Source organism: Manis javanica, chromosome 17, assembly GCF_040802235.1.
Source record: "Manis javanica isolate MJ-LG chromosome 17, MJ_LKY, whole genome shotgun sequence".
In the NCBI taxonomy this organism is placed as follows: domain Eukaryota; kingdom Metazoa; phylum Chordata; class Mammalia; order Pholidota; family Manidae; genus Manis; species Manis javanica.
This window is the reverse complement of record NC_133172.1, coordinates 32,360,541-32,386,398: the sequence shown is the minus strand read 5'-3', so window position 1 is coordinate 32,386,398 and position 25,858 is coordinate 32,360,541. Positions and strand designations below refer to the sequence as shown.

Below are 25,858 nucleotides of genomic sequence, written 5' to 3'. Positions count from 1 at the left end.
CAGGCCCAGAGGGAAGTACCAGTGGCTCCTGTGGGTCACGTCACTGCTTACCCCAGCAAGCAGCAGCAACCCAGGGGGCAGGATGCGCAGCCCATCAAACCCGAGCTGCTGACAGCTGGCACCCAGCACCCAAACAGCAGAGGAGGAGGCTAGGAATGAAAACAGACCGGCCCTCCTGCAGTCCCACCCTCTGAGCACTCAGGTGGGACCAGCACCCCAGGGCTCTCCCTCTGGGTATGAAGTCATTTGGGGTCACCAAGAGCTTGGCTCTGAGAAGCAGGCTATAAATTGTACAAGTCTAGGGGGCACCATTCACATGCTGGACACCATAGATTTGTGTATTGCTCATGACATTTTACTGACAGAGGCAGAGAGGTGTCTTGAGAAGGGGACCTTTTTTGTAATTTGCACAAATTACATATGAGTCCTGTCTATCCCCATTCAGCCCAGTGCTTCATTCTGGACAGTCCTATCTGGGATCTTTGGATGGCTTCATGGAGCCCGCCACATCCTCACAGTCAGACTAAGTTTCTTGAAAGCTGGGGCCCTTCTGCCTACTCCCCCTGGGTTATCCACAGTGTCTGTAGCATGTACCACATACACAGAGAGCAGACATCCCATCAGACTGTGCTAAACTGCACCAAATCCCACAGGTAGACATCAGGAAGGCTACATGACAAACACACCATAAATTCTGACTTGACTGTGATAGGGAACTGGCCTGGGAAAAGAGATAGTTGAAAAGGGGTAGGCCTATTACTTAATCCCATATGTAAGCGAAAATCCAAACCCTGGATGATATCAGCAAGTGCCATCTCATTTTAACACAATCCAGAAAGGCCTGGACGATATTAAACTTTTGAAAAAGAGACAAATTTGAAACACAGTTATGACGACATCAGCCCCACCAAAGGCCAGAAATTACTAACAGTCAAATGCATGGTGGACACCTCTCAGCCCAGTTACCTAGCAAGTTCTCTGTTGAAGCAATGTAAAATTTAACACAAGCCAGAGCTCCCTTGCTGGAGTTTGGACGCCTGCCCTAACATATACTACAGGCCTTTCTCAATTGTCCACATACAGATTATCAGCTACAAATATTTCAGTCTCAGGGTGGTTTGCCAGGATGTTCCTGACTTCCCAACCCTTGGACAGCAGCTGTTAGAGGGAATGCAGATGAATTTTAATATTAGCCTATGCCAAATATAATTAGGCGGGTAAATCTGCTGCCAGTAAAAAGAGAAAGATATCATATGTGCATTCCAGGCCAAATGGTTTCTTGCATTATCTGCATGAGGCTCTCCTTAGGGAATAAAGGTCCTTGAGATACACAAAGACGACAGTGCACACAGCAAGGAGTTATACTGGGGATGCTGGAGAAGTTAGTGGGTACACACATTATTTCATTAGGTCCTTTTAATAACACGACCCAGGGTGCTTTACTTCTTGCATTTTACAAAAGGGGAAACTAACCTAAAAAGCAAAACTGATCAAGCCATTTCCCTACTGAAAATGATCTGCCTGATGCTGCCTCTCAGCCTGTCTCCACAGACCCACTTTTCCTTAACTGGCTGTGCTCTCACGCTATTACCCCAGCCAAGAACAATCTGTCTCTCCAACTCCTGCTCATCCTTCAGGTCTTCACTTCAAGCCTCCCTAGAGGGATGCCCTCATGCCTTCAGGGACTAGGTTAGGTTTCCCTGCTTGGTGAGCCTGTATCACGCCATTATTCTCATTAATCAGGTCATGGAATCCCCCTGCTGTAGCCCCAGTACAAAGCACAGGATTTGAACTCAGAAGAATGTATAAGTGGAAGAACTACAATCCTAGTTTCCTGACTCCAGGGCCATTGGTCTTTCTGCTCTGTACGTGACAGTTGACACCCGTTTCTGCCTGTCTAGCAGCCAATCTCCTTCTGATAATAGCATCTGGGTCTCCTCTGGTGGACTATCCCGCCCCCACCTCCATCCACATGGTTCACGGAGAGCCAACCCCACTCCAGCCTCTGGGATGTTCCCAATACAAGGCCGGACAACTCATTTCATCACAGTGGCCACTGTGGCTGGCCCTAGGTCACTTCCAAGGGAGGGTTTATCCTGAGGCTGCTGAAGCTATGCTTCCGGGCCCCTCACTTGCACGAGCCCCTTCCAAGCTAGAATGGGTCCCAGCAATGTGGTCACATGACTGTTTGTTTTGCTGACATTTTCAAGATTAGATATTATATCCTCAATCAGTTAAGACCACCATCTCTTCCCATTCTGACTTTCCATACTTTCCCTTGTGTTATGTGATGTAGGAGTGAACACAGGCATTTCTGGAATCAAGCTAAGGGGAAGCTGAGTCAGGATATACTTATTTAGGTCGGTGAGTTTTATATATATGTGTGTGTGTGTGTGTGTGTGTGATTCATCACTACTATAAAAGAATCATGCATTCTTTTCTTAAAGAAGACTTCCCCGCAAAATTGGATAAGCTTCAGGTCCCACAATACCTAGATCTACCCTGGCCAGTAAAGTGAGAATCAAACTTTCACAAGAAATATTGAGACTTCGGAGTGGTCTTTCACCTGTGATGGCTGAGTTCATAGGATGTGAGCACTGGCACTGAGGAGTCACCCTTGCCACCTTAGCGGGAGGGACTAAAAGAAGGACAGGGGGAGAGGGAGGGGTGGGCATGAGGGCATGTGTGTGTTGATAACATGGTTTGAGCCCCCCCTGGATGCAGCCAGCCCTCTTTAGCCAAATCTACCCTAGGACTTTTCAATTTCAGGAGCCAAAGCTTAAGCAAATTCTGGTTGAGTACCCAAAGAACCGAAAGAATCCTAGCTTCACTCTCCATCATGTTGAGCCCTGCTTTTCAGGAAAAACAACCATCCCCACCAAAACAGCCATTGACCCAACACAGCACTAAGGTGGTTTCCGACAATTTCCACCAACAGCGTCTACCCCTTCCAGAGACCAGAAATGCCACCCAGGCTCTTTTTCTCCACAGTCCTGCTGCCCTAGGCTGCATTGTACTGTAAGTAGATTTTATTTAAGGACCAGTTGTGACTGAGGGGAAAGAGGAAAGGGGAAAAACCTTCTTAACAAATAGCATTCTGGCCTTTTTCCTCGTGGGGGCACAAGGTTGATGGCCACTCTGCTTTGAGGTTTGAACAGGACGTTCAGGGATGGAGAGGGCCATCCCAGGAGAGGGGGAAGGAAGGGAGAAAGCCTTCTTTAGGCTAAAAATAACATTTCCCTTCCACTGCCCCACATCCCCACCAACGTTAAAACATGATGAAATCTAACTTCTAAAATCTAACTCCGAGCTACTTGAAACTATTGGAGCCTCCTCGGAATCTGACCCAAGTCAGTATTTCTACAGTTCAAGCTGAGCTCTCATGAAGAGCAGACCTGAGAGAAGCTGCTGTCCCCGCTGAGACCCCCCCTGAGAGCCAGGCTCCTCGGGGGACTGCAGCGGAGTGGAGCCAGCCTGACGGACACTTGCTGCAGGACAGGCTCCGAACTGAGGGAGAGAAGCCAGCGGGCTGTGGCCTGCCTGTGCCTTCCGTCCGGGGGACCTGTTGCTCGGCAGCGAACTCCCCCTCCTCCCAGGCTTCCAGGGAACCACGAGTCAGCCTGCCTGGGAGACACGGGGAGCCGTCTGGGAGAGGCCCCTGTCCCCACACCCCAACTGCTCCTAAACTCCAGGCTCAGTGTCCAACTGTCTAGGTAAACCTCTACTTGGATGGCAAACAGGCATCTTGAACCCAACATGTCCAGACACAAAAGCCTTGATTGTCGGCTGCCAGAACTCCACCTCAGAAGAGACACCACCATTTCCTTAGTTCCTTAAGCAGAAGCCTCAGGTGTTCCGGGACCCCCTCCTGCCTTCCATCTCCTCCCCACCCCACCTCCCATTTCCCACTCCCACTTCTCTGCAGCCCCACCGCTCCCAGGCGAGGCCCACACCATCGCCTCTCCTGCACAACGGCAGCACCTCCCATTTTCCTTGCCTCCTTCCTCCCTCCACACGACCCATCCTCCCCAAAAGCCACAATTAGCTTGTGAAAATGGACATCAAAATTGGGCACTCACCTACTGAAAACTTTCTAACAGTTTCTCTTCAAAAGCAGCACAAAACCTAAGTATGTGGTCCCACCCTCGCACTGACCCACCATTATCCCCAGCGTCTCCTCCTGCCACACGGCCTCCTTTCCGTTTTCCCTAAACCCGAAGTTCCTTCAGCCGTGGGGATCTGCTTGCTCCTCCTGGCTGCTCTCCCTCCCTGTCCAACATGGCTGGCTGCTTCCTGGCATCAGCACCTCAGCTGGAATGTCACCTCCTCAGAGAGGCCTTGCCAGACTCTACCCTTCCCTGGGTTTTACCTCCTCACAGGGCACCACTATCAGAAGCTTGCATGCTCACTCTCTGGATTATTTCTTTACTACTTGCCTCCCCCATGTGAACACCCTGACCAAAGGGCCCCACACCTGCAGCAGGTACTCAGTAAATACCTGCAGAAAGAGGAAGAGTTAGAGGCCTGAGTTCTGTTCTCAGTCTGCTGCGCGACCTTGGATAGGTCACTTACCCTCTCTGGGCCTCAGTTTTCCAACTATACAATGAAGGGAACTAAAGGTCTCTCAAGGGTTCCTCAGCTCTGTGAATGGGTGACATCCCACACCGGTAGCCTGGATGGATTGGCCTGGGCCCTGAGGTAGGTACACAGGACCTGCTTCAGCAGTTGGACAGAGGGGGTTGTTGGACTTCATTGACTTCAAGGGTTGACTTCATCCTTTGAATGAGTACTTACTGAGCACTTACAGTATGCCAGACTATGTCACACACTGGGAGTAGAAGGAGACATTTAGAGGCTCTAATAGGGTTAAAGCAGCTTTGAAAATAGACCTCCTTTGATCTGGACTAGTAAATAATTATAAACACTGGATGGCCCCTCTTCATGGGAGATGGACCCATGAAACAACAAAAACCTCAACAGCTCACATTATTGGGCATTTACTCTGTACAGAGCTGTTCTCTGGGCTTACGTACATGACCTCACTGTCTTCATGGGAGCCTTGAAGAAGTGCTATGACTGCCCCAGTGAGGAAACCGAAGCACAGAGAAGTTAAGGGACTCACCCAAGGTCACACAGTGAGTTATAGTAAAGCCACGCTGGATCTAGGGTCTGACTTGCAAATTTTCAAAGTCAGAATAAAGGGAGGAGGGCACCTCTCATGGACTCTGACAGAGGTGGGGAGACAAAGTTCAGGGCCATGCAGATACGGACAGGCCCTGAGCTCACCACAGTGGGGCTGCTCAGCCCCCAACTCCCAGGCCCAACTGCCCTGCCTGGCAAGACCAGGCACATTCAGAGAAGCAGAGACCCCATAGGCCCTGCCAGACCAAACCCAAGCTGGGCCAAAGTGATGCCTGCCAGGCAGCAATCCTGGGAGCCTGGAGGAAGAGCCTGGGCCCCAGGGGGGAGCGCCACCTGACTTCAGTGGCTTTGGAGAGTAGGACCAGTGGGTCAGACTGGGTTCTGTGGAGTCAGCTTTCTATAGAAGATGCCAAGACCACACACCCCCTACTTTCACCCCCAAGCAAAGAGGTCAGAAGACAAGAAATTGACACAATGTTAAGGATCAGTGGGAAGAGGTCAGAGGGTAAGAGGCAGCAGTGACCAAGAGGCTGGGCAGGGGTAGGGACAGTGCCAGACGGGAAGGAGAAGGGGACAGGTGGAGAAGGGGCCTGTGACCACTTGTAGGTCTTACCCTTCCAATGGGCACAGAGCAGACACTGCTGCCTGAGCCGCATGGGGAGGACACTCAAGCACAGTGCTTCCTGGAGGCCACTCCGGGTGTCAGTCTGCCAAACAGGCCTGGCACCAGTTTCTGCCTCAGGCCATACACCACAGGCTGCCACCACCTGTCACCCTGCCCAACTGGGGCGGCAGAGAAGTCGGGTGGGCCCTGGAGTGAAATGTGGGGCCAACCCTCCCGTGTTCTTAGACCCCTGCTGGTCAGCACAGGGAGGGTGCCTCTCCCCTTCTCCCACTAAAGCTGCATGTCCCACCCCCGCCACGCCCAGCCAGCTTTCAGAGCTTGGGATCTTTGATGTTTACTTTGTTCTTTCCTCAGTTCAAAAGGAGCTCACAGCCCTTGCACCAAGCCCAGCCTTAATCTCCCATCCAGCGAGCTCCCAGCTGGCCAGTTAAGGCAGTTAAGATGCTGGATTAGGGCCGGCTTTACATAACAACGCAGGAGCTAAAGCCATCCTCTCCTGGGATGGCTATAAGACTTCTTTTTATCTTCATGCCTCAGATGGCCTTTTTTCTCCCTTAAACAGCCCTCCAGCCCGCCAAGAGGCAATGAACTTGGCCAACAGGAAAACAAAGAAGAGATTCAGGATTCAGCTTGCCCTCCCTTGGCCAGTAGCACAGAGGGATGCCCACAGTCCCAGCTCAAGGCCAGGTGGATGCTTCTCCATGGCCAGGATGCGGCAGCACCCGCTCTCGCCAAGCTGAGCTGTGTGGTGGCCTGCCATCCACAGTGATGTCCCCATCCTGGGGTGGACAGCCTCAAACTGGGTGCCAAGGGTGGCCAGAGAACCAAGCCCATCACTGGGCCCGGCATCCCTCCAAGGATTCTTGGAGCCGGGCAGGCCCAGGTGCAAACCAGAGAAGCTCCCCTTGAGGCTGTATTTACTTACTGTTTTCACTCTTAAATTCTGTTGTTAGCCGTTGAAGATATTATATACCTCTTGTAAAAGTTAAAACATTAATTACAGTTACTACTACAGTCTTCTTTGACCACTCTTTCTAAGTTTAGTCTCCTCCTCCCATATCCAGGAGTTACTGTTTTTGTCTGTCTAGGCCTCTAGCTACTCAATAATATACACTTGTGATATATACTCCCATTTACGAGGAAATACACAGTATTGTCTGGCGCCCTTCTTACACCAAAGATAATATTCTGTCAATAACTTACTGCATTCATTTTGTAACATGGTTTCACATTTTGTGCTTCCATGTAAGCTTTTGTTTGAAAAAAGGGACTGAAAAGTTTGACCACCAACAACCTAGTCCAACCTCTAATTGGGAAACTGAGGCAGGCAAGTGGCTCCCAACCCCCTCCCTCATCAGTGGTAGCACCAATGTTCCTGGACACCATCAGCAACTGATGAGGCACCCAGGCTGCCCTCAGAGTCCAACATGTAGTTGGTGGGTCGGGGGTCACATTAATGCCGCCAACCTCACACCCTTTCCTCTACAGAAGCTGGGACCCCCAGGCACCTCATTTCTCCCCCACCCATCAGCCAGTGTTCGTAAGTGCTACTACCACCAATGCAGTTCCATCCTCCCTACAAGGTGCCCACATCCTCTGGGCACCCACCGAGTCCAGTTCTATGTCCCCACTCATCCTGTTACAATGGGTGAGGGGCCCGAGACAGAAGGATCTGTCCAAGATCCACAGCAAGTCACAGCCAGAGCTGGGAGGGCAGCCAGGTCTATGGGCTCCTCAGCCAATGTTCCTTCCACCACATTACAACAGGGCTCATGCTCCGAATACAGACACTGAGCAAAGTGGCCCTCCCTTTCACAGGGAGGTGGATTCCATGGGCAGGCCATTTCATGTCTGTTTACTGGGAAAGTCATCTCATATGAAATCAATTACATGATTTAAGACTGAGCCTCAGTGAACTAGAGAAATGTCACATTTTGAGCAGTAACCTGGGACTCATAAATGATGGATAGATAGAAAGACAGATGGAAAGATAGATGGATGATAGTTGGAGGATGGTTAAATGGATTCAGGGATGAGTGACAGATCATATATAGATGGGCAGAGGGTGGATTGATTATAAGTGGCTAGCTGATTGATGAGTGACAGAAGAGTAGGTAGATGAATAAATGGGCAATGGATGGAAGGATGGATGGGTGAGGGGTGGACCAACCAATGGACAGATGAGCACTGAATGGGTGGGTCATGGATTAGTAGGTGGGCGATGGGAAGGTGATGAGTGATGGGTAGATGCATGGATGGATAGGTGAGTGGACAGGCAGGTGGCTGGATGCAGAGTGAACGGGTATTGGAAGGAACAGATGGGAGGGATGGATGAACAAGAGAATGAGCTTGCTAACAACTTACCATGTGAATGAGCAAATGAATACATAAATGGACTGAGTATAGAAGCCCATGTAATCAATGGCTTTGGTCACCTCAGTTCCCAGGACCTGTACTCTGCAGACCTTTACCTGACCCCCTGGATCTTCCATAGGCACCAGGTTCTGGCATCTCTCCACAGAGACAAGTGTGATAGCTGAGGCTTTTAGGAGCCCGGGGAACCGCTGGGGCCCTGAGTGCAGCCACCAGGTCCTCAGGCAAACTCACTCAAGGGAAATACCCCACAGCCTAGACAAAGCCATCTATCCAAGGGACTCTGCCTTGATTCAAGACCTGCTCATATTTGAGCAAAGTCTGATAAACATCTGGGTCCCCAGCCTACCTCCAACTACTGTACAATTGAGTGAATCTCTTAAGACAGTGCTTCTCAAAGTGCAATGTGTCACCCGCAGAGCCTATTAAAATGCCGACTGGATTCAGCAAGCCTGTGATGGAGCCAGATTCTACATTTGTAACAGCTCTCAGGCTGGATGTGGCCACAGGCCTCAGGTCTGGCCCAGGCTCCCCTCAAGAACTTCTTGGCACTGGCTGCTCTCCTCTTAAGGCCCTACAGGACATCCAAGGCCTAGATCTCCCCCACCCAGAGATGGCCCCCAGCTCTCCTGCCAGCTGCCTGCCCTCACCATAGCAGAGAAGTCCTTACTCTCCTCAGGCTGCCCCAGTTCAGCGATTTTCTTCTCTAATTCTGAGTATAAAACGAAAACACTACCCCACTTAGCTTTCAGATGACATCTGCTCTTTGCACCAACTCAGGGAGTCAAGCAGTGAGAACGCCCTCATTCCCATTCTACAAGTGTGGAAACTAAGGCTCAGAAAGGCGATGGGGTGACCTGCCCAGTCAGGTTAGCACATGAGGGGCCAGCCAGTCCTCCACCCAAGTGTCCTAATTCTCCATCAGAGTGCTTCCCCTTGCAGAAAGAGAGAGAGCTGCAGAGGAGAGAGGCGAGGGGCTGGCAGGGGCGTGTGTGTACACATTCATGCTGCAGGTGAGTGACATGAGTGGAGAAGTGGGAACCATAATAGATACTTGATGTAATGCTTACTACATGTCTAACTCAGATTCAGGGGCCTGCGAGTGGCTACCATGATCACCCCCCCAATGGGGAAGTTGAGGTAAAACAATCTTCTCAAGGTTCCACAGCAAATACAGAGCAGGGCCAGGACGTGGACCTAGGTGGTCAGGCTCCAGTCTGGGCTTGGGCCTCTGAAGCACTACACTTCTCTGCTGCTCCTCACCCCCACCCCTCCCCACCCCCCAGTTCAGCAATTTTCTTCTCGAATTCTGAGTATAAAATGAAAACATTACCCCACTTAGCTTGCAGATGACATCTGTTCCTTGCACTAACTCAGGGAGTCCAGCAGTGAGAATGCCCTCGTTACCATTCTACAAGTGTGGAAACTAAGGCTGAGAAAGGCGACGGGGTGACTTGCCCAGTTAGGTTAGCACCCCACCAAGAGGCAGAGTCCTCTCTTCCACCTGGCCTGCAGATTTTCTGGACAGTACACTGGGCATGTGGTAGACCAGATGGCCCCATCCCCACCTCATTGCCTCCTGGAAAGAGCAATGGATCACAGTACCTTCTAGCCGAAAGTCTTCCTCTTCCTCCTCACTAAGCGTCTCTCTGAAAACTTCACCCACGAGCTCCTAGAGGAACACAAAGCGAAAACATTGAGGAAGTACCGGGGACAGGCAGGAACCCCGGATCAGGGTGGTAAAAGTGGCATCATGAACATGTACCTGGCTGGTCACATGGAAGCAGGGAAAATCCCTGTTCTGATTCATCTGATGGGAATTCAGTTCAACTGAGATGGACCTTGTCATACTTGGAAAGTTAATTATCTCAGTGCTTTTCTGGAAGTAACTTTTTCTTAGGCTATTGCCCACCATGAAACACTACACAGGACTATACTTCTCCCTCAGAAAACTTCCACCATCCACCCTGGAAAAAGACAGATGAGATCAGAAAATATCCCTCATTTCTCCCTTTGGGCCAACTTCATGGACTTAGGACCAACTAACCTTCCCTGCAGGCCCTGGAAAGGGATCTCCATTTGGATCCTTTCTCCAAAATAGGCAGGCTGTCTCTGTGGGCTTATGAAGAGGGCCTGGTGTACACCAGGGGGTCCCTACTGCCCTTAACATAAACCCAGATTCTTCAGCCCAACGTTCAGAAGCCTGCATGCTCTGGCTCCAACTGATCTTCAGACATGCCTCCTACATCTCCCAGAAACCAGCCTTATCCTTGCCCATGCCATGCTGGTCTCTACATGTGAGTTAAAGTTGTTCAGTAGCTTGTCCCATATGGCAGAGCTGCTCCCAACCAGCCTAGCGAGGATGCCACTCAGGTGCCCTCTGGTTGCCAAGGGGAGTTTGGTTGGTTTAGAGGCTGGGAAATGCCTGGGATGTCAACACAGATACCATCTATCTGACCCCGCCCTAGGATGATGACTCTAGATATGGAAGAGGCTAGACCAGCTCTTATCAAACTATCTTCTGTATTTGTTGGTATTCTGCCAAGAAGAGTTCTGTGATCAAAAATGATTGTTTTAAACAAAGTTAAACGCGATCTCTTACTACGGGACTTACTATGGTAATGGACACTTATCCCAATAGCAGCTTTTGCTGCATTTCTCAAATCTCTGTCAACTGTGGAGTTTTGTTTTTCAAAAGTGTCACACGGGATTAGTGCTCCAAAGAACCCACTTTGGGAAAAACTTCTCTTTTGGGGGAGAGATGAGCTTGGGAGATTACACCGCCTTATCTCTCTTGATGCCTACAGTGACACTATAGCAATGTTTTTTGAGTCACAAAATGACAAGCAATAAAAAAGCCCAAACGCAGCAGCTGTCACCAACTTCTCTTTTTGGGAAAAAATGAAAAGAAAAAGAAAATGCATCCTCTCCTTGAGAAATTAGAAGAAAAAAAAAATCCTGCACCTCAGATACTTAAAAGAAAAACCAGGGCTCCTCTTGATGAGCAAAAGAAAAACAATGCTTTGTAAAGCTGATCTTATCAACTGGACACAACTTGTTTTGTTATGTTTTTAAAGATAAACAGTGAACATTTTATGGATTAGGGTTGGTCTTCTCTGTTCTCTTTTTTCTTTCAAATCATTCTGGGGCATGACACACTCTTTCTTAAAGGTTGTTCAAATGTGGTCATTCAGACTCCTGGTGTCCCATTGACTTCAAAACCAGACTACTCTATTCCTGGAGTCATGACGGCTTCTCTCTCCTCCACCGCCAATTATTATAATCACCAAACATTTCCTGGGCTTGTAAACTGGCTGTTTGTGTTAACAGCGCTGGAGTTGACAGGGGAGCTGGGAGATGGTGACAGGAAAGGGATGCACTCAGGTGGCATCATTAGATGACTGGGATGCCCCAGCAGCCAATTAAAGCCCATCTTTAATGCTGGAGGAAGACAGATGCCTCCTCCCCCAACAGGCTGGCAGGCAGCACTTCCTCACAGGGCAGATGGCTGTTTTCAAGAGAACCAACAGCCTTTTCATGCTGAGGTCTTCTGGAGAGCAGGAGCTTGGTGCTGACCTCAGCCCACTACCCTGACTGCCCCAGCAAAGCTGACAGGATGGGTACTTATGAGCACTGGCATCTTTTTACTGGCACACTTGGTTAGAGTTTAAAAACTCCAAACATCACCACCAACGGAGCAGTCGCCTGGAACTCCTATAATGATGCCTTGTGGTGTGTGTAACGCACCCACAGTCACCACTCTGATGGCAGCTTCAGTGCTCTCTGAGAACTGCCTACTGAGAGGACCAAGCTCCCTGACGTATAAAAGACATGTCTCTGCATATTAAAGCAGAATTCTGGCAAATTCTGGCAAGTGCTGAGGTCAGCCTCTTCCCATTAAACCATACCCTGCTCTGTTTAACATTTCAAAAACTCCTCCACACCATGGTCTGTTAATTCTAATACTATGTAATGCAAATGCTCAGCTATGGCTAAGAAATATTTCACCTACTGGGCCACACAGCCCAGAGCCTGTAGAGAACAATCACTGGCCAAGGCAATACAGGATCACTTCCTGGCTCCATCACCTCCCTCACCCTTGGGCTTGGGGGAAGCCACTGTCTTCTTGGAACCTCAGTTTACTTTTCTATAAGATGGGCACAGTGATAAACCACAATGACAAGACAGCTGACACTTACTGTGCATTTGCATTTCCTATGTGCCACATACCATGCTAGGCATTTTATTTATGTATTATCTCCCTTAATCATCACAACAACCCTGCTCTTCCCATCTCTCAAGGAATAAATGCTCATAAAAATGATTTGCAAACTATAAAGTAAGAGGTATAATTGTTATTATTTTCTACAAAAAAAGTGCCCCTAACCCTCAAGGAACATATGAGACAGGAAAATAAACATTTACAAGTGCTCATGGTATATGAGGCACTGAACAATGGAATCCTCACAAGAACCTCCAGGAATGAGGTTCCCAAGGGCCCTGTGTTTAAATGGGGAGGAGGCCCCAAGAGGCCAGGCGACCTGCTCCGGGTCATTGGCAGAGCCGACATTTGAGCCTGCTCCTTTGGATGCCCAGCCTGAGCTTGTACAGTGGACATGGGGACACACGTGGCCAAGAGTCCTATCACTTGCCAGGGACCACAGATCATTCTTGAAGAAGTGCAAGGAAAACAGCCCAGCCAGCAGCTCCAGTCAGTGGCCAAGTACTCCTCTCTGTCATGTGGAACTCAGAGGCCCCACAGCTCTTCCCCACTAGTTTTGGGATTTGGCCAAGCCGTGGCCAGGAGCTTTGCATGCCAGGTTTGGGGCCAGGCCCACAGGACCATCCTGCAGAAAGGCACTCGGAGCTTGACAGCCACAAACCCCACTGGGTAGTGCAGAGGGTAAAGGAGGGCAGGGAACTGGAGTAGGTCAGACCTTGGTTCAATCCCAACTTTAGCTCCAGTGTGCATCAGTATTCCCATTTGTACACAGACACAGCACTCATGGTGTCTCAGGGCGGGTGTGAGAACTGAGTAAGCCACTGCATGTAGAGTGCTTAGCATTTACCTGATACCAGGACTGAGGCTTAATACATCAGTAGTTATTGTTTATTATTTTTTCTCCTGTTGTCCGGTGGTACTAGAATATTGCTGGAAGAAACTGAAAGGCTCACCAGACCCAAGATGCCCTCAGAGACCCTGAGAGACATGCTCTTAGCCTAGCTGGCACACTGCATTTCATCTTCACGGTAGTCCTCCTCTGAGGTAGTATCATCATTATTCCCATTTACAGATGAGAAAACTGAAGCACACATAGATTAAGTGATTTGCCGGAGGTCTTACAGCTAGTAAGTGTCAGAGCCAGGACTGAAGGCAGGCCACCTGGCTCCCGAGCCCACACCCTTCACCACCGCTCTGTAAGAAGCCAAGTGTGGGGCCCGGTATGCAGTGACTTCCCTTCATTGCTCCCTCTGTCTGCTCAGCCCCAGTCCCAGGCCACTCTCCTCTAGCTTGCAGCATAGTCGGCCTCAGCCTCCGCTCCTAGTTCTGATCAGAGACCTTCCTGGATCAACAGACCTCCTAACCCACCCAGCCTGGTGCCAAGCTGTCCTCTCCCCAGTGGCCAGGCTTGGTGGCCTCTCAGGCCACAGGACCCAGACCCGCCTTACTCCTGAGTCCCAGCACTGCCCTTTCTCTGCCCCAAACTGGGCCCCAGAAGGAGAGGCCAGCTCGTCCAGGTGCTGAGTGTGCAGCCAGCACCAGCCCAGAGACCAGAATTGCAGGCACAATGCCTTATAAGGCCTCCGGGGACAGGAAACCACATCAAAGCAGGGCCTTGGGGAGCAGGCTAGAGTTCGGCTTCGGTTTTTCCTCTTTGTCTTTGAGACTTCATACTCCTGAGCTTAATACGTTCCCCACCGCCTGCCCCAGCAGTTCTTTGTCAATCTTTCTGTTCTCTAAGAGCTAACAGATGTTGGTGCCATGGGATTTCAAAGGAAACTCCTGGTGCCCACAGAACACAGCACAACTTATAGATTCTAAGAAAGCACAGGGCTGGGACCTGCCTGGGGAAGTAAAGGCTGGGAAGCAGGACCAGCCACCCTGTAACCTGTAGATCTGAGCAATTCGCCCTGTAACTGCCCCAGGAAATTCCTGGCAATGTCTCTCTTCAAGGCACACTGTACAGATGCAGCCCACTGGGCGTTCCTGGGGAGCAACTGCATCAGGCAAGCAGGCGAACGCTGGCTTACAGGGCGGGATGCTGCATTCCCAGAACCTGGCTGGCCCTGGCAGTCAGGGCAACCCCTACCCACCCTCAGCAGCTGAGTAACAACAGATGTCTTACTTAACACCCCCCGGTGGCCCTCATTTTGCTCTTCTGTAAAATGGGGTTTAGATGTTAAAGAGGAGTCAGTGAGAAAACATGGACAAAATGCCTAGGATGGTGTCTAGTGCCAGTACTTTTCTCCTCCTTCTGGTCTACTCTACTTCTGTCATATACAAAACATTCTCACATTTTATCCTAAAGCCCAGTGATTTAATGTGGCAGTGTCCACCCTGGGACAACACTCACACATGTGCACCAGGGATACTGCCTGCTGAATGCTCATCAAAGGAAACTGCTGGATCTACGCAGTGGAATACTGTGCAGCAGCTCAAAAGAACCGGGCAGATCTGTAAATACTGACGCACAGAGCACCACACCACATGGAAGACACACAGAGTAAGATGCTACTTGCACATCTAGGAAAACACCAAACACACACAGGCTCCATGAGATCACCCACATGTTCACAATACCTATAGTTATCCCAAGGGAGGGGAAGGAGAAGAGAGATGGAGGAAGAATGGGAGATAAGAAATTTGAACTTTATCAGAATTGTTCTGGTTTTTAAGATGAGTAAATTCTTGTATCACTTGGGATATTGAAACCTAATTTAACAAAACTCCATACAATAACCCACTTTACAAAAGAGGGACCTGAGGCTTAGCCAGGGGATTAGATGACTGCTGGTCCAAGGTCACTTAAGGACAGTGGCAGAGCTGGGTCAAAATCCCCTAAGCCCTGGACTCCTCGTCTCTAGAATGGGGTGATGGGCCCGGATGAGGATCATGGTCCCCTTGAGAGCAGACCTTCAGGGGCCCCAGCCCCCTACCCAGCCCCTTCTGTAGGGCTACAACCAGGAATCCAAAGGGAGAGAAAACTGGGGCCATCCACTTTGTGGGCCTCCCTTTCCCCATCTCCTGCATGCACTTGACATGTGGACCTCTGTGACTGCTGCCCCCAAGACATTTCCCTGGCCTCCAAAGCATACTCTACCCATAAGGACTGCAGGCCAAGGGGGGAACTACCCACCCCACCCCAATCTACGCCACACGCAAGCTGGCCTGCAAGGTAATCACTGGCAAGGGGGAGGGGGAGAAGGAAAAGAGGGCACTGTGGTCAGGGAGGGTTTCTGAGAGCCCTGGCTCCAGTACCAGGCCATGAAGGGCCTGGGGATTCCCTCCTCCCTGGGATGGGAGGGAAACAGACTCACTTCTCTGGATGACAGCAGAACCCAGGCCTCAAGGGGCTGCTTCCAAAGAGAAAAGGCACTTCTCCTCAGATGAGCGAAATGTGGGGCAGAGCCCCTAACCCCTCCCCTGAGGACACTGCAGCCTCCCATGGCCACAGGCTGCCTAGTGGGGGCTACAGATTCCGCCTGCCCGGCACCTGCCCCCAGGCTCAGCTAAGCCAACTGGATCTGCCCCCAGGACCCTTCTCACAGGAGCTGGCAGGTGCCCACACTGCATCTGATCTCACCTCCAGTTGCCAGAGACAGCTTGTACCAGGAGGAAGCTCACACAGGCTCCAACACAGAGGCCAGGATCTGGGAGAGGATGCTCGTTCAAAGCCTCAGCCTTGTCTCAGCCAGTTACCTCTAGAAATAGGCTCCCCAAGCACAGAGATCTGGGTCTGTTTTGCTCTAGCACAGCCTGATACTTAGCTGGCACTCATGAAACACCTGTTGCATGAACCTCGGGACCAGGTCCACCCTTACCTGGCTTTCCTGGGGCTGGAACAGTTATAGAAACCACTAAATTGCCTGCATTTCTTGCAACAATTCAGGTTGAGCTTCCAATACTTGGAACTGGAAGCTTTAACTCCCACAGCCCCAGGACCAAGCCTAAAACCAAGTTTCCTAAAACCAAGCCAGATTCCCAGCGAAGTTTGGAACAGTGAGAGAAAACTGCTGCCACCTGCTATGCAGTGGCACCTCCACAAGTGACCCATATCCCAGCTCCACTCTGAGAGTCCAGTGAGCAGAGTACAGAAGGAAAAAGAGGCTCCAAGGGCTGTGGTTTGCAGAGCTTGCCTGTGTGTGACCTATGAGGACCGGGCCGCTAAGCCTCCAAGGATGTGTGGCTTTAATTAAAATTCCTGGATTTCTCTGTTTTTATCTGCTTGCGATGTGATAATCCCTGTGCTCCTAACATCTCAGGGACTCCAGCCTGAGCTTGCTTTCTGGATTTGAGGGATTGCTTACCAGGAAGATGGGTGGTGGGCAGGGAGTGGAATACAGAGCTTAGCATGAAAGACTTCCTGGGGCCCGACTCTGGAGCTACAGTGTTCCCATCCTTGGAGCCTAAGCACCAGACCCTACAGGGTTCAAATAAGCCCCAAAGATTGGTTAGCCTGGACCTGGAGCCACGGCCAGCCACAGGCAGCAATAGGGCCAGGAAATCTCCTTCCTGGGCCGTCAAACCAGCAAGCTGCCAGCATCTACACACTGCCATGCGAACTGCCCCCAGAACTGGGCCCACCTGGGCTATCATGAGTACAGGGCACTTTTCTTTAAATTGGTGTTCTCTTTGCACTCTCTCTCTCTTTAAAACTAGTCTTGCCAATAGGATCACTGGAATCGTAGGTTCAATGCTTCAGTTATAGCTAGGGTTTTCAAAATTATAATTCATATCAAATACAGAACAATTAAAATACAAGACATTCACCACTTAGCTCAAGTCCCATTCCCCTGGTAGAATATGGATCATGCTTTAAACTACAAGGTTCAAAGAGTCCACAGTTGAAGTTCTCTGCCCCCGCCCCCACCCTGAGCAAGCTGGTTGGTTCTGACAGGTGGAAAGGGTTGAGGGGTGAGGGGGAAAGACAGCAGGTAAGGTGAACACCTGGTGAGGATGGATAAAAAACTGGCCCAACGGACACTCCTCTCACCTGACCACAGGCCCTCTCTAGGGCTCATGTTTTTGGAGGGTGATTTCCGGTCATGGAGAAAAATGACTGACGCCAACAGAACACATCAAAGTTTGGCATTACCCAGAATCTGCCCTAATCTCCAACCTTTGGGATTTCAGAGCTCTGAGGAGAATGACCCAAGGCAAGGCAGACTGTGCAAGGCTGGGCAGGGCCTGGAGCTTTAAGAGTTCTCTGCTGGTGTGACCGGAATTTTCCTACTAGATAGTATTCAAAGGAGTTTCTACAGTGGAAACCAAGATCTAATGGCCTTGTCAGGGTGTGGGCATAACTGAGGTCACAAATATAAAGGACTCAATGATAATAATAACCAGCATTTCTTTCTTAAGTGCCCGCCATGTGCCAAATGCTCTGCTCAGCATGTTAGGTGCATTGCTAAACACTCTGAGCAACCCTTTGAGCCAGTGCCACTGTCACCCCACTTTAGCCACAAGGGAACTGAGGCTTAGAGAAGCTAAATGACCCACTTGAGGGTCTGATTTTGAGCCCTGATTCCTCCACTCTATACTGTGTGACCTCAACACCACCAGGCAGTCAGCATATCAGACACACAGCTATCACTACTTTCTGGGCCCACAACTCATTCCCTGCCCTCCCATCCTCTCCTCTACCCCCACTGAATCCAGGGACATCTTCCTGCTGATCAAAGCCAGGCCCCACAGTGCCTCAGCCACCCCACCAGCAGCTGCCACAGGCAACCACACTCTGCACTTCTCGGAATCTCTGCCTTCTTGCCTGGCCACCCATCAGCTATGTGACTGCAGCCCCACTGCTGACCCCACCACACCACAGACCCCATCACACCACTAACCCCACCACACCACCAACCCCATCACACCACTAACCCTGCCACACCACCAACCCCATCACACCACTAATCCCACCACACCACCGACCCCATCACACCACTAACCCTGCCACACCACTGACCCCATCACACCACAGATCTGCCACACCGCTGACCCCGCCACACCACACAGCCAAGTGCTGATAACAGGAGAGGCCAAAGGAGCTGTGGTGAGCCTCTGATCATTGAGCAGCTGTGGCAACCTCTGCCAGCAGCTTCTGGCCCTGGGACAGGCTCTGGGTCTGCTGCCAGGGCCCAGAGGGTGTGCTCTTCCGAGCAGGGTGGCTGTGAGCCAGGACGCTTATGACACCAGCACTGTCATCTGTTGACCAGAGAACAGTGCTCCACAGACCACAGGCCACCTCACTGTGGAAAAACGATGTGCAGCCCTGCCAGGGGCAGAGGCTGGCCCAGTCAGGAACCCCTGGAGCCTGAGGACTCAGGAAAGAGTGGTATTTCTCTCAGCTTTGGGAGGGAGGGGTTTGAACTTAAACAGATGGAATAATATCCTCTCATTTCGTACATCCAAGGAGTCCTTATTTTCATGACAGAAGAGAACGGACACACACACACACACACACACACACACACACGGACACACACACACACACACACACACACGGACACACACACACACACACACACACACACACACACACACACACACTCCATTCCAGTTAGCCCTTGAGCTCTTGCAGAAGTCATCTTCCTGCCAGGCCACACCAGGCCTCCCTTCCTCTTTCCTCATCCCCTTCTCTCTGTCCCCCAATTTAACTTCCAGGACCTCTCACAGGCTGCACCACCTGCCTCAGGGCCTCCAAACACCTGCCTGTGCTCTTTCCCCTGCTACAAGACCCTCTCCCCTGACTGCAGGGTGAAGTCTCATCCCTCCCCTGCACCAGTGTGACCTCTGACTCCCAATGGCCCCACCTTGTCAAATTTGGGCAGAATCTAGGGTCACACCTCAGGCCTCCCAGAGGACTCAGTTCATTCGAGATCTTAGCTGCTTATGCATCACCAGATCTGTGCCTGTAGGTCTCAGTGTCCACATTTGTAAAATGGGCCTGTGATACAGGAGTGCCTTGAGGGTCACATAAGAAAGTGGACGTGGAAGAACAGAAGAGTAAAGTGCCATTCAGGAACAAGGGCTTCCGGCTGGGCCGTGCTGTCAGGTAAGAGCCACTGAGGAATGGCCTAGAGGCCGACCCCAGGGTGTTCAAAAACACAAGGGGCATGTCCTCCAGAACATTTCCGGAAGGACCCGCTACATGTCAGTAACAGTGGGAGCAGGGGTGGGAGCTTGAGGAGCTGCCCCCTCAGCTGCCCAGCTTCTGGGACTCTTTGGATTTGGGCTACTGTTCCACTTCTCTTTTTTAACTGAGAACATGCAATTGTTTTATACCGAAAAGAAATGAAGCTTTTCAAAGAGGCTGTTCCATTTAAAAGAAGGATGCAGCTCCACTGTCCACGAGACACATACACCAAACTGCTCAACAGGCTCCTCAGACTGTGCATGCCCGACCTACCCCCCGACAGCCAAAACCCGTCCTCCCTGATTTCTTCCCCCTATCGAGCCAGGGCCACTGCCACCTTCCTGTTACCCAGGCCAGCAACCCCAAGTGATCCTGCTGCTTCTCTTTCAAGCCTTCTGTTCAATCCACAGTATATCCTGTTGGCAGTACCTTCAAAATGCACCCTGAAACCAAGTCAGCGCCTCCACACCTACCACATGCTCAAGGCCACGGACAGACTGTCCTCTCTCACCAGGATGATGGGGATCATTTTCCATTCTCTGCCCTTGCCCCCAACCCCATCCTCCAAAGTCCTACTGATGTCCTACAAAGCCCCACCCAATTTGTTTGCCCCCTCACCTCCTTTACCTAGCCTGCTACTCCTGTTCACTCACTCTGCCACCCTCACCACCTGGTACAAACAGGCTTGGCATGCTCCCACTTCAGGGCCTTTGCATAAGCTATTCCCTCTGCCTGAAATTCTTTCTCCAGATAGCCTTTCCTCCCACCCCTCCTTCAGATTTGGGCTCACTGCCACCTCAGCACCTGGGCAAGGGCTTTCAAACCCCTCAATCTAAAATCTCAGGCCCTCCCCCCATACTCCTTCCCTCCTTCTCTGCCTTAGTTTTCTCTGAGGCACTTACCACCATCTGATAGCCCATATATCAATGCCTAACAGAGGAGGCAATCAATGAATGTATGTTGAATGACTAAACAGGTCTCTGTATTCACTAATTCTGAAAAACATTCCCCATATCTTGAAACAGAAAAGCAGTTGCCATAGAGAGAATCTGACTGCATCTGCTAAAATTATCTGCATGTGTTTCCATGCAATGTAGTCCAAGAGGCCCATCAGGAGAAATGGCACCAAAATGTTCCCACAGATTGAGCCTGGGCGCTGGATTCAAGGTCATCAAATTGTTTTCCACAAACATGCATGATTACTTCTGTGAGCAGAAATAACAGCAAAGCATTCTGAAGATAACATGTTAAAGCAACCAGAAATAGGCACCCCAGTTGGCTCTAGGAGGACTCATACACAGAAGTCTTCCAGAAGGGTCTTGGCACTAGCAGGCAGTGAAGTTTGCAACTTGCCAGTGAAATGCATGGGTTTCTTATTTCAGCTGGGAGGAAAGGTGGAGGCAGTGAGCTTCTGTGCACCCCAGACCCCACTGCCCCCTCCCACAGCCACACTGTGCCCAAAGACCATGAAGAGACCTCTGCCAAAAACCCACCTGCTTCTCATTGCTCCCAGCTACAGCCACACAGAAGGTGGGGGTTGGCAAGACCCTTTGTGGTGGTGGCAGCTCTCTTCTCCCCACTGCAACCCCCGCACATCAAATTCTACTATGTCCATTCTCAGGCAAGCAAGGATCTTCAAAATAAAAGGTTGTGGGGGATCTAGAGGGCAGCTACCTGTTCCTGCAGGTCAGTGGCCCATGCCAGGGACCCCTGTTGCTACACAGTGGTCCCCTGGGAAGCTCACCCATGGAGTTCTGGGAGATACCGTGTGGCCAGCATCCAAAGTCTGAGTATGTGCTTGGTGGGCCAGGGGGCCAGGAGGCATTCACAGCATTGACCAGCCATCACATATGTGCCTTATTCCACTGCAGTCCTTGGGTCATCTGAGTCATCCAACAACCTTAAAAGGTCAACAGGGAGCTATCACACCCCTTTACAGATAAGGAAACCAAGGCTCTGAAAGGAGAGGCAAGAACACAGTACAGCTGGGAGAGACAAAAGTCCTCTGAGACAAAGGCAAGGACTCTTGGAATGTGACACCTGGTATGTTCCTGGATGTCAAAGAGAGGTCTACAGCAACATAGCCTCTCAGACAATAGGCATCAGGGCCAGAACCAGAGCCCTCATTCAGAGGTTCAGACCTGCAGGAAGGCTGAAACCCCTCTGAGAATGTCCCCCCAGAAAACTGCCACACAAATAAAATTGCACCTTGAGCCTTTTCAAGAACTTTAGGTTTGGAACCCCTCAGAGTACAGATGGGGAAACTAAGGCCCTTAAAAGGCACAGGACTTGCCCAGGGTTACAGAGCCACAGGCAGAATCCAGAACATTCAAAGCAGGCAGCAAAAGAGCCACCCTACAGAGACCAGAAATAAAGATAGAGCCGCTCACCTCCCCCAGAAGCCAGGAAGCAAGTGCTCCCAGTCAGCAAGCCCACACCCTCAGGCCAGTGTCCCCATGAGCAGGGTTCTCTGGTCCATGTAGCTTGGGAATGCCTGTGTTGCGGGATGTCACAAACTTTAGGGACAATTTGCCTTGGGACCCCCTTGGGGTGCTCACAGCATGTGTATTTCCCCCACTTTTCTAGGCCCTTTCACTGTGGCTTACCCCTCAGTCTCCTTTAACATTTCTGCCTGCCCCCAGCCTCACCTTCACTGCCATTTCCCCTGCCCCCAGCAGCCAGTACCTGTGAGGTTTCTTCAGAGGACTGCCCTAGGGCCCTGTCTGCAGGTTCAGAGAACTAAGCCTCCCCAGCCCCACCCTCAACCACACGGCCCTGGGCCAGTGACTACCTGGAGGAGGATGAAAGCCTAGCTTCCTCACCTCCAGTGAAGACCAACTCAGAGGTACAAGTCATGTTCCAGAGCTCCCTTCAGGACCAGACTGAAGCTAGACTCTGCCTAGAATTATACCTTGCTTGCTTTCCTGCCCTTCTCTTCCCTGCTTCCTCCCCTCCCTTACTGGTCTGACCTAGGAGAACATCCTTCATGAATCACTTACACACAACCCTTGTCTCAGGCTCTGCTTCTGTGGGACCTGATGGCACTCCACTGAACTACCTGAGTAACTGAAGGAATCCTGACACATTCGGTGAATTCACAGGGAGCAGACAGGCTGACGGACAGTATGCTAGTTTAGTCTCGCACAAAGGCACTGGTCACTCTGTGGCCAGCCCAGTTAGATGAAGGGCCAGAGGCCACAATCCCAGGGCTCAGGCCTTACTGGCAGGCAGGTGGAGATGGACATTTTCCCCCACTCATGACTCACCCCAACCCCCATTTCAAGAGTGCCTCTCCCTATCTTTGGATCCTAATTCAAGTACAGGAGGTCCTTTATGAGCACCTCATCCCCTAGGGGCTTCTCTCACCGAATATCCACAGCAATGAAGGCGGACTTCTAGGAGGAATCCAAGACTGAAGCAAAGCTCCTTGACTCTCTCTCTGCCTCTGCAGCAGGTACCTATAATTTGGACAAAGCACCCCTCTTCCCACCCCAAAGCATCCATTCCTCTTTCTTCAGGCAATACTTTAATTTTCCTTGGAGAGCCACCCCTCCTTAGGCTTACCACACTTTACAAATAAAAACACAGGAAACTCAGTAAAATTAGAATCTCAGATTCAGTCATTGTTTAGTATATATGTATGTCCCACACAGTATTTTGAATAGACTTATATTTTTAAAAACTATGTGTTATTTATCTGAAATTATCAAATTTAACTGGGTGTCCTGTATTTTAGCTAGACACCATACTACCTTTACCACCTTTATCCATGAAGCATGGACAGGGCTGATTTCTCTCCCTAATTACAAGGATGGACATCTGTCCTAGGCCTGACCAATGAGAACTCTGCACATTCCTGACTCTAGGGATTGGTCAAGGCTGGGCCCAAGAGATGCAATCCTAGGACATATGCTCTCTTTCTGCTGACATTAATGAGATGTCAGGGTAGGAATGTGACACTGAGGAGAACACTTTACCACTATACAAGGAGGTTCTGTCTAAGAAAAAAGCCAACACAGAGGAAAATAGATCTAGGAGGTGATGCAACAGAAAATGGGGCCCTAACAACATTATCTGAACACCTGGATCAAACTATGACTGAAGCTAGTGCTTTCCCTAGACTTTTCAATTACATGAACGACTAAATTGCCCCTTTTTGTTTAGATCAGTTTTCTGTCATGGGCCACTGAATGAGTCTGGCTCAATCCAGTCTCCTTCACCCCACCTACCCCTCGTGCAACGCCACGCACAGAGTCACATTTAGAGAATATTTAAGTTGCTTGTGTCTATAACTTTACACTTCATGGGAAGTAGCATGGGATTATAGGAAAGCCTGGGCTTTCAAGTCAAACAGGCCCTGTTCCCATCCCAACTCTGTCCCATCCTCACTCCAGAGTCTTGCACAACTAACTCAAGTCTCTACGAGCCTCAGTTTCCTCATCTGTAAAACAAGGATGCTAGTACCTATATCTGGGGTGCCCATATAATCTTTCTACCCAAACTGGGACACTTTTGAGAGTGAAAGGAGCTGCTGTTAATAACCAGGCCAGGACAACAGGAGTGACTGGAACTGTCATGGGTGCACAGGCCAGTGGGGGTCCTACCTACAGCTGACCTTGCCCACCTCCACCTGCTCCCATGTTCAATGCCTTCCATCCTGTTGACCCTCTCCTCTCCACATCACTGCCCTCTGCCAGGGCCACTCCCCAACTCTCTCCTTCTTAACTGCCTCCTAATTCATTCTCCCAGTCTCAGCTTTAATGTTCCCTGTTGGAGAAGCCATCCCAGGATCCCCAGATGAAGTATGGTCCCCCAATCTATATCCCCTGGCCACCTATGATGCCTCCAATGTAGACCTTAGCACTTGGCATGACTATGCCCGTGGATTGCCAGTGTCCCCACCTGGCTAGATGAATTCACTGAGGACAGGCCCAGTACATTTCTTCCTCACTGCTGAAGGTCCTACAAACCTGGCAGAGTGTCTGGAACACATAAAACAGCAGCCAAAAGAATAAACAGCTGACCCTCCTTCTCTTCTCCACAGGTCCTGTATTTTCTGTGTGTTGACAAACTCATCCTAGGTGAGATGTCAAGCAGGGACGATGAGACTATGAATCACAGGGTGCGGAGGGTGTGGGTCAGGGTAGGGCCCATCCCTAGCAGGCCAGGACATGCTGATAATGTTCTCAGAGCCAGTGACTCTGGGGACAGGGGCCCTAGGAGACCCCGCCCAGCTCAGCAGCCCCCAGGCAGTGGCGGCAGCAATGCTCTGGCCCTGCGACAGCTTTCATTGATCTGGGGCCAACGTAGACTGGACCTGGGCCGGTTGCCTATTCCAGAATCCAGCCCTGGCTCCCGCTCAAAACACAGGCCCGGCATCTCCCTGCAGCCTCAGCCAGCTCTGTCCTCAGTGACATCCAAGTCACTGCCTAGAATGCAAACTGGACAGGTGCAAAGGGCCTCTCCAACCTGAGACCAAGGCCGTGACAGCCCACACACAGCTGGGTTGTTCCACACATGAGCAGACAGCATCCCCTTGGGTTACTTGGGCCCCTCCCACATAACTCCCCTGAGCATCCTCCCTGCCTGACTTCTTGGTTCAGCAAGGCTCCCAGCCTGAAGTCAGCTACCTAGAGCACACTTCACCACACCAGCTACTCAGTTCACACCCCAGTCCAGATGGACCACTGCTTCTTTACTTTCACAGAGGCCTGCTCTGCAGCCCTCAGTGGCTCCCAATTTCCAAACCCTCTGTAGTTTTTCCCTACCTTCCCAGTCCTGCTCACTGGGAGACAAATTGTAATGGTGGGGAGAAAAAAAGCTAGCTTGGGAACCTCACATTCTGTCTCAGTTTCCCCATTTGTACAAAGGGAGAGGGCAGGGCAAGAGGGTGACTCCAAAGGCTATCCTGCTACCACAGCTCATGATAGGGTAAATTCAGGCAGGTCCTAACTTCCATTCTTCCTCTGCTGCCTTCAGGCCATCTTGAAGGCCATCGCCCACTCACAAAGCCACCAGTCAGTGTGGCTGACTGTGAAGGACAGAACGCAGGGCTGCCTGAGTCAGGAGCACAGGTGTTATGCCAGGAAAAAAAGAGATTTATGGGATTTTAATGCATCCTTCAATCAGATTCTGGATGAGGCCAGCAGGTAGCTCTCACGGCCCCAAACATCCTGCCTGGGCACTGCAGTGGCCACAGACAGCAGGAGACATGCACCTCACAGACTGAGAAACAGCAAACGGCCTCCACAAACACCTCAGCAGGAACCCCAGCAGCCTCAGCCTGACAATGTGCACCTCAAAAAATAATACTTAACAAGTTAATATTACAATAGGTTGAGTCTTAATGGCTATGAACTCATAA

The 25,858-nt window shown here is 50.7% G+C and overlaps 1 protein-coding gene across 1 annotated transcript in view; it reads right to left on the bottom strand.

The window, feature by feature from the left end:
* The window catches only part of NKD1 (NKD inhibitor of WNT signaling pathway 1), an 80,826-nt gene that overhangs the window by 17,007 nt on the left and 37,961 nt on the right, over positions 1 to 25,858 (bottom strand). The window contains exon 4 of the mRNA XM_037001462.2: positions 9,746 to 9,812. Within this exon, the coding sequence (XP_036857357.2) occupies positions 9,746 to 9,812 (67 nt within the window). The remainder of the gene's footprint in view (positions 1 to 9,745; positions 9,813 to 25,858) is intronic.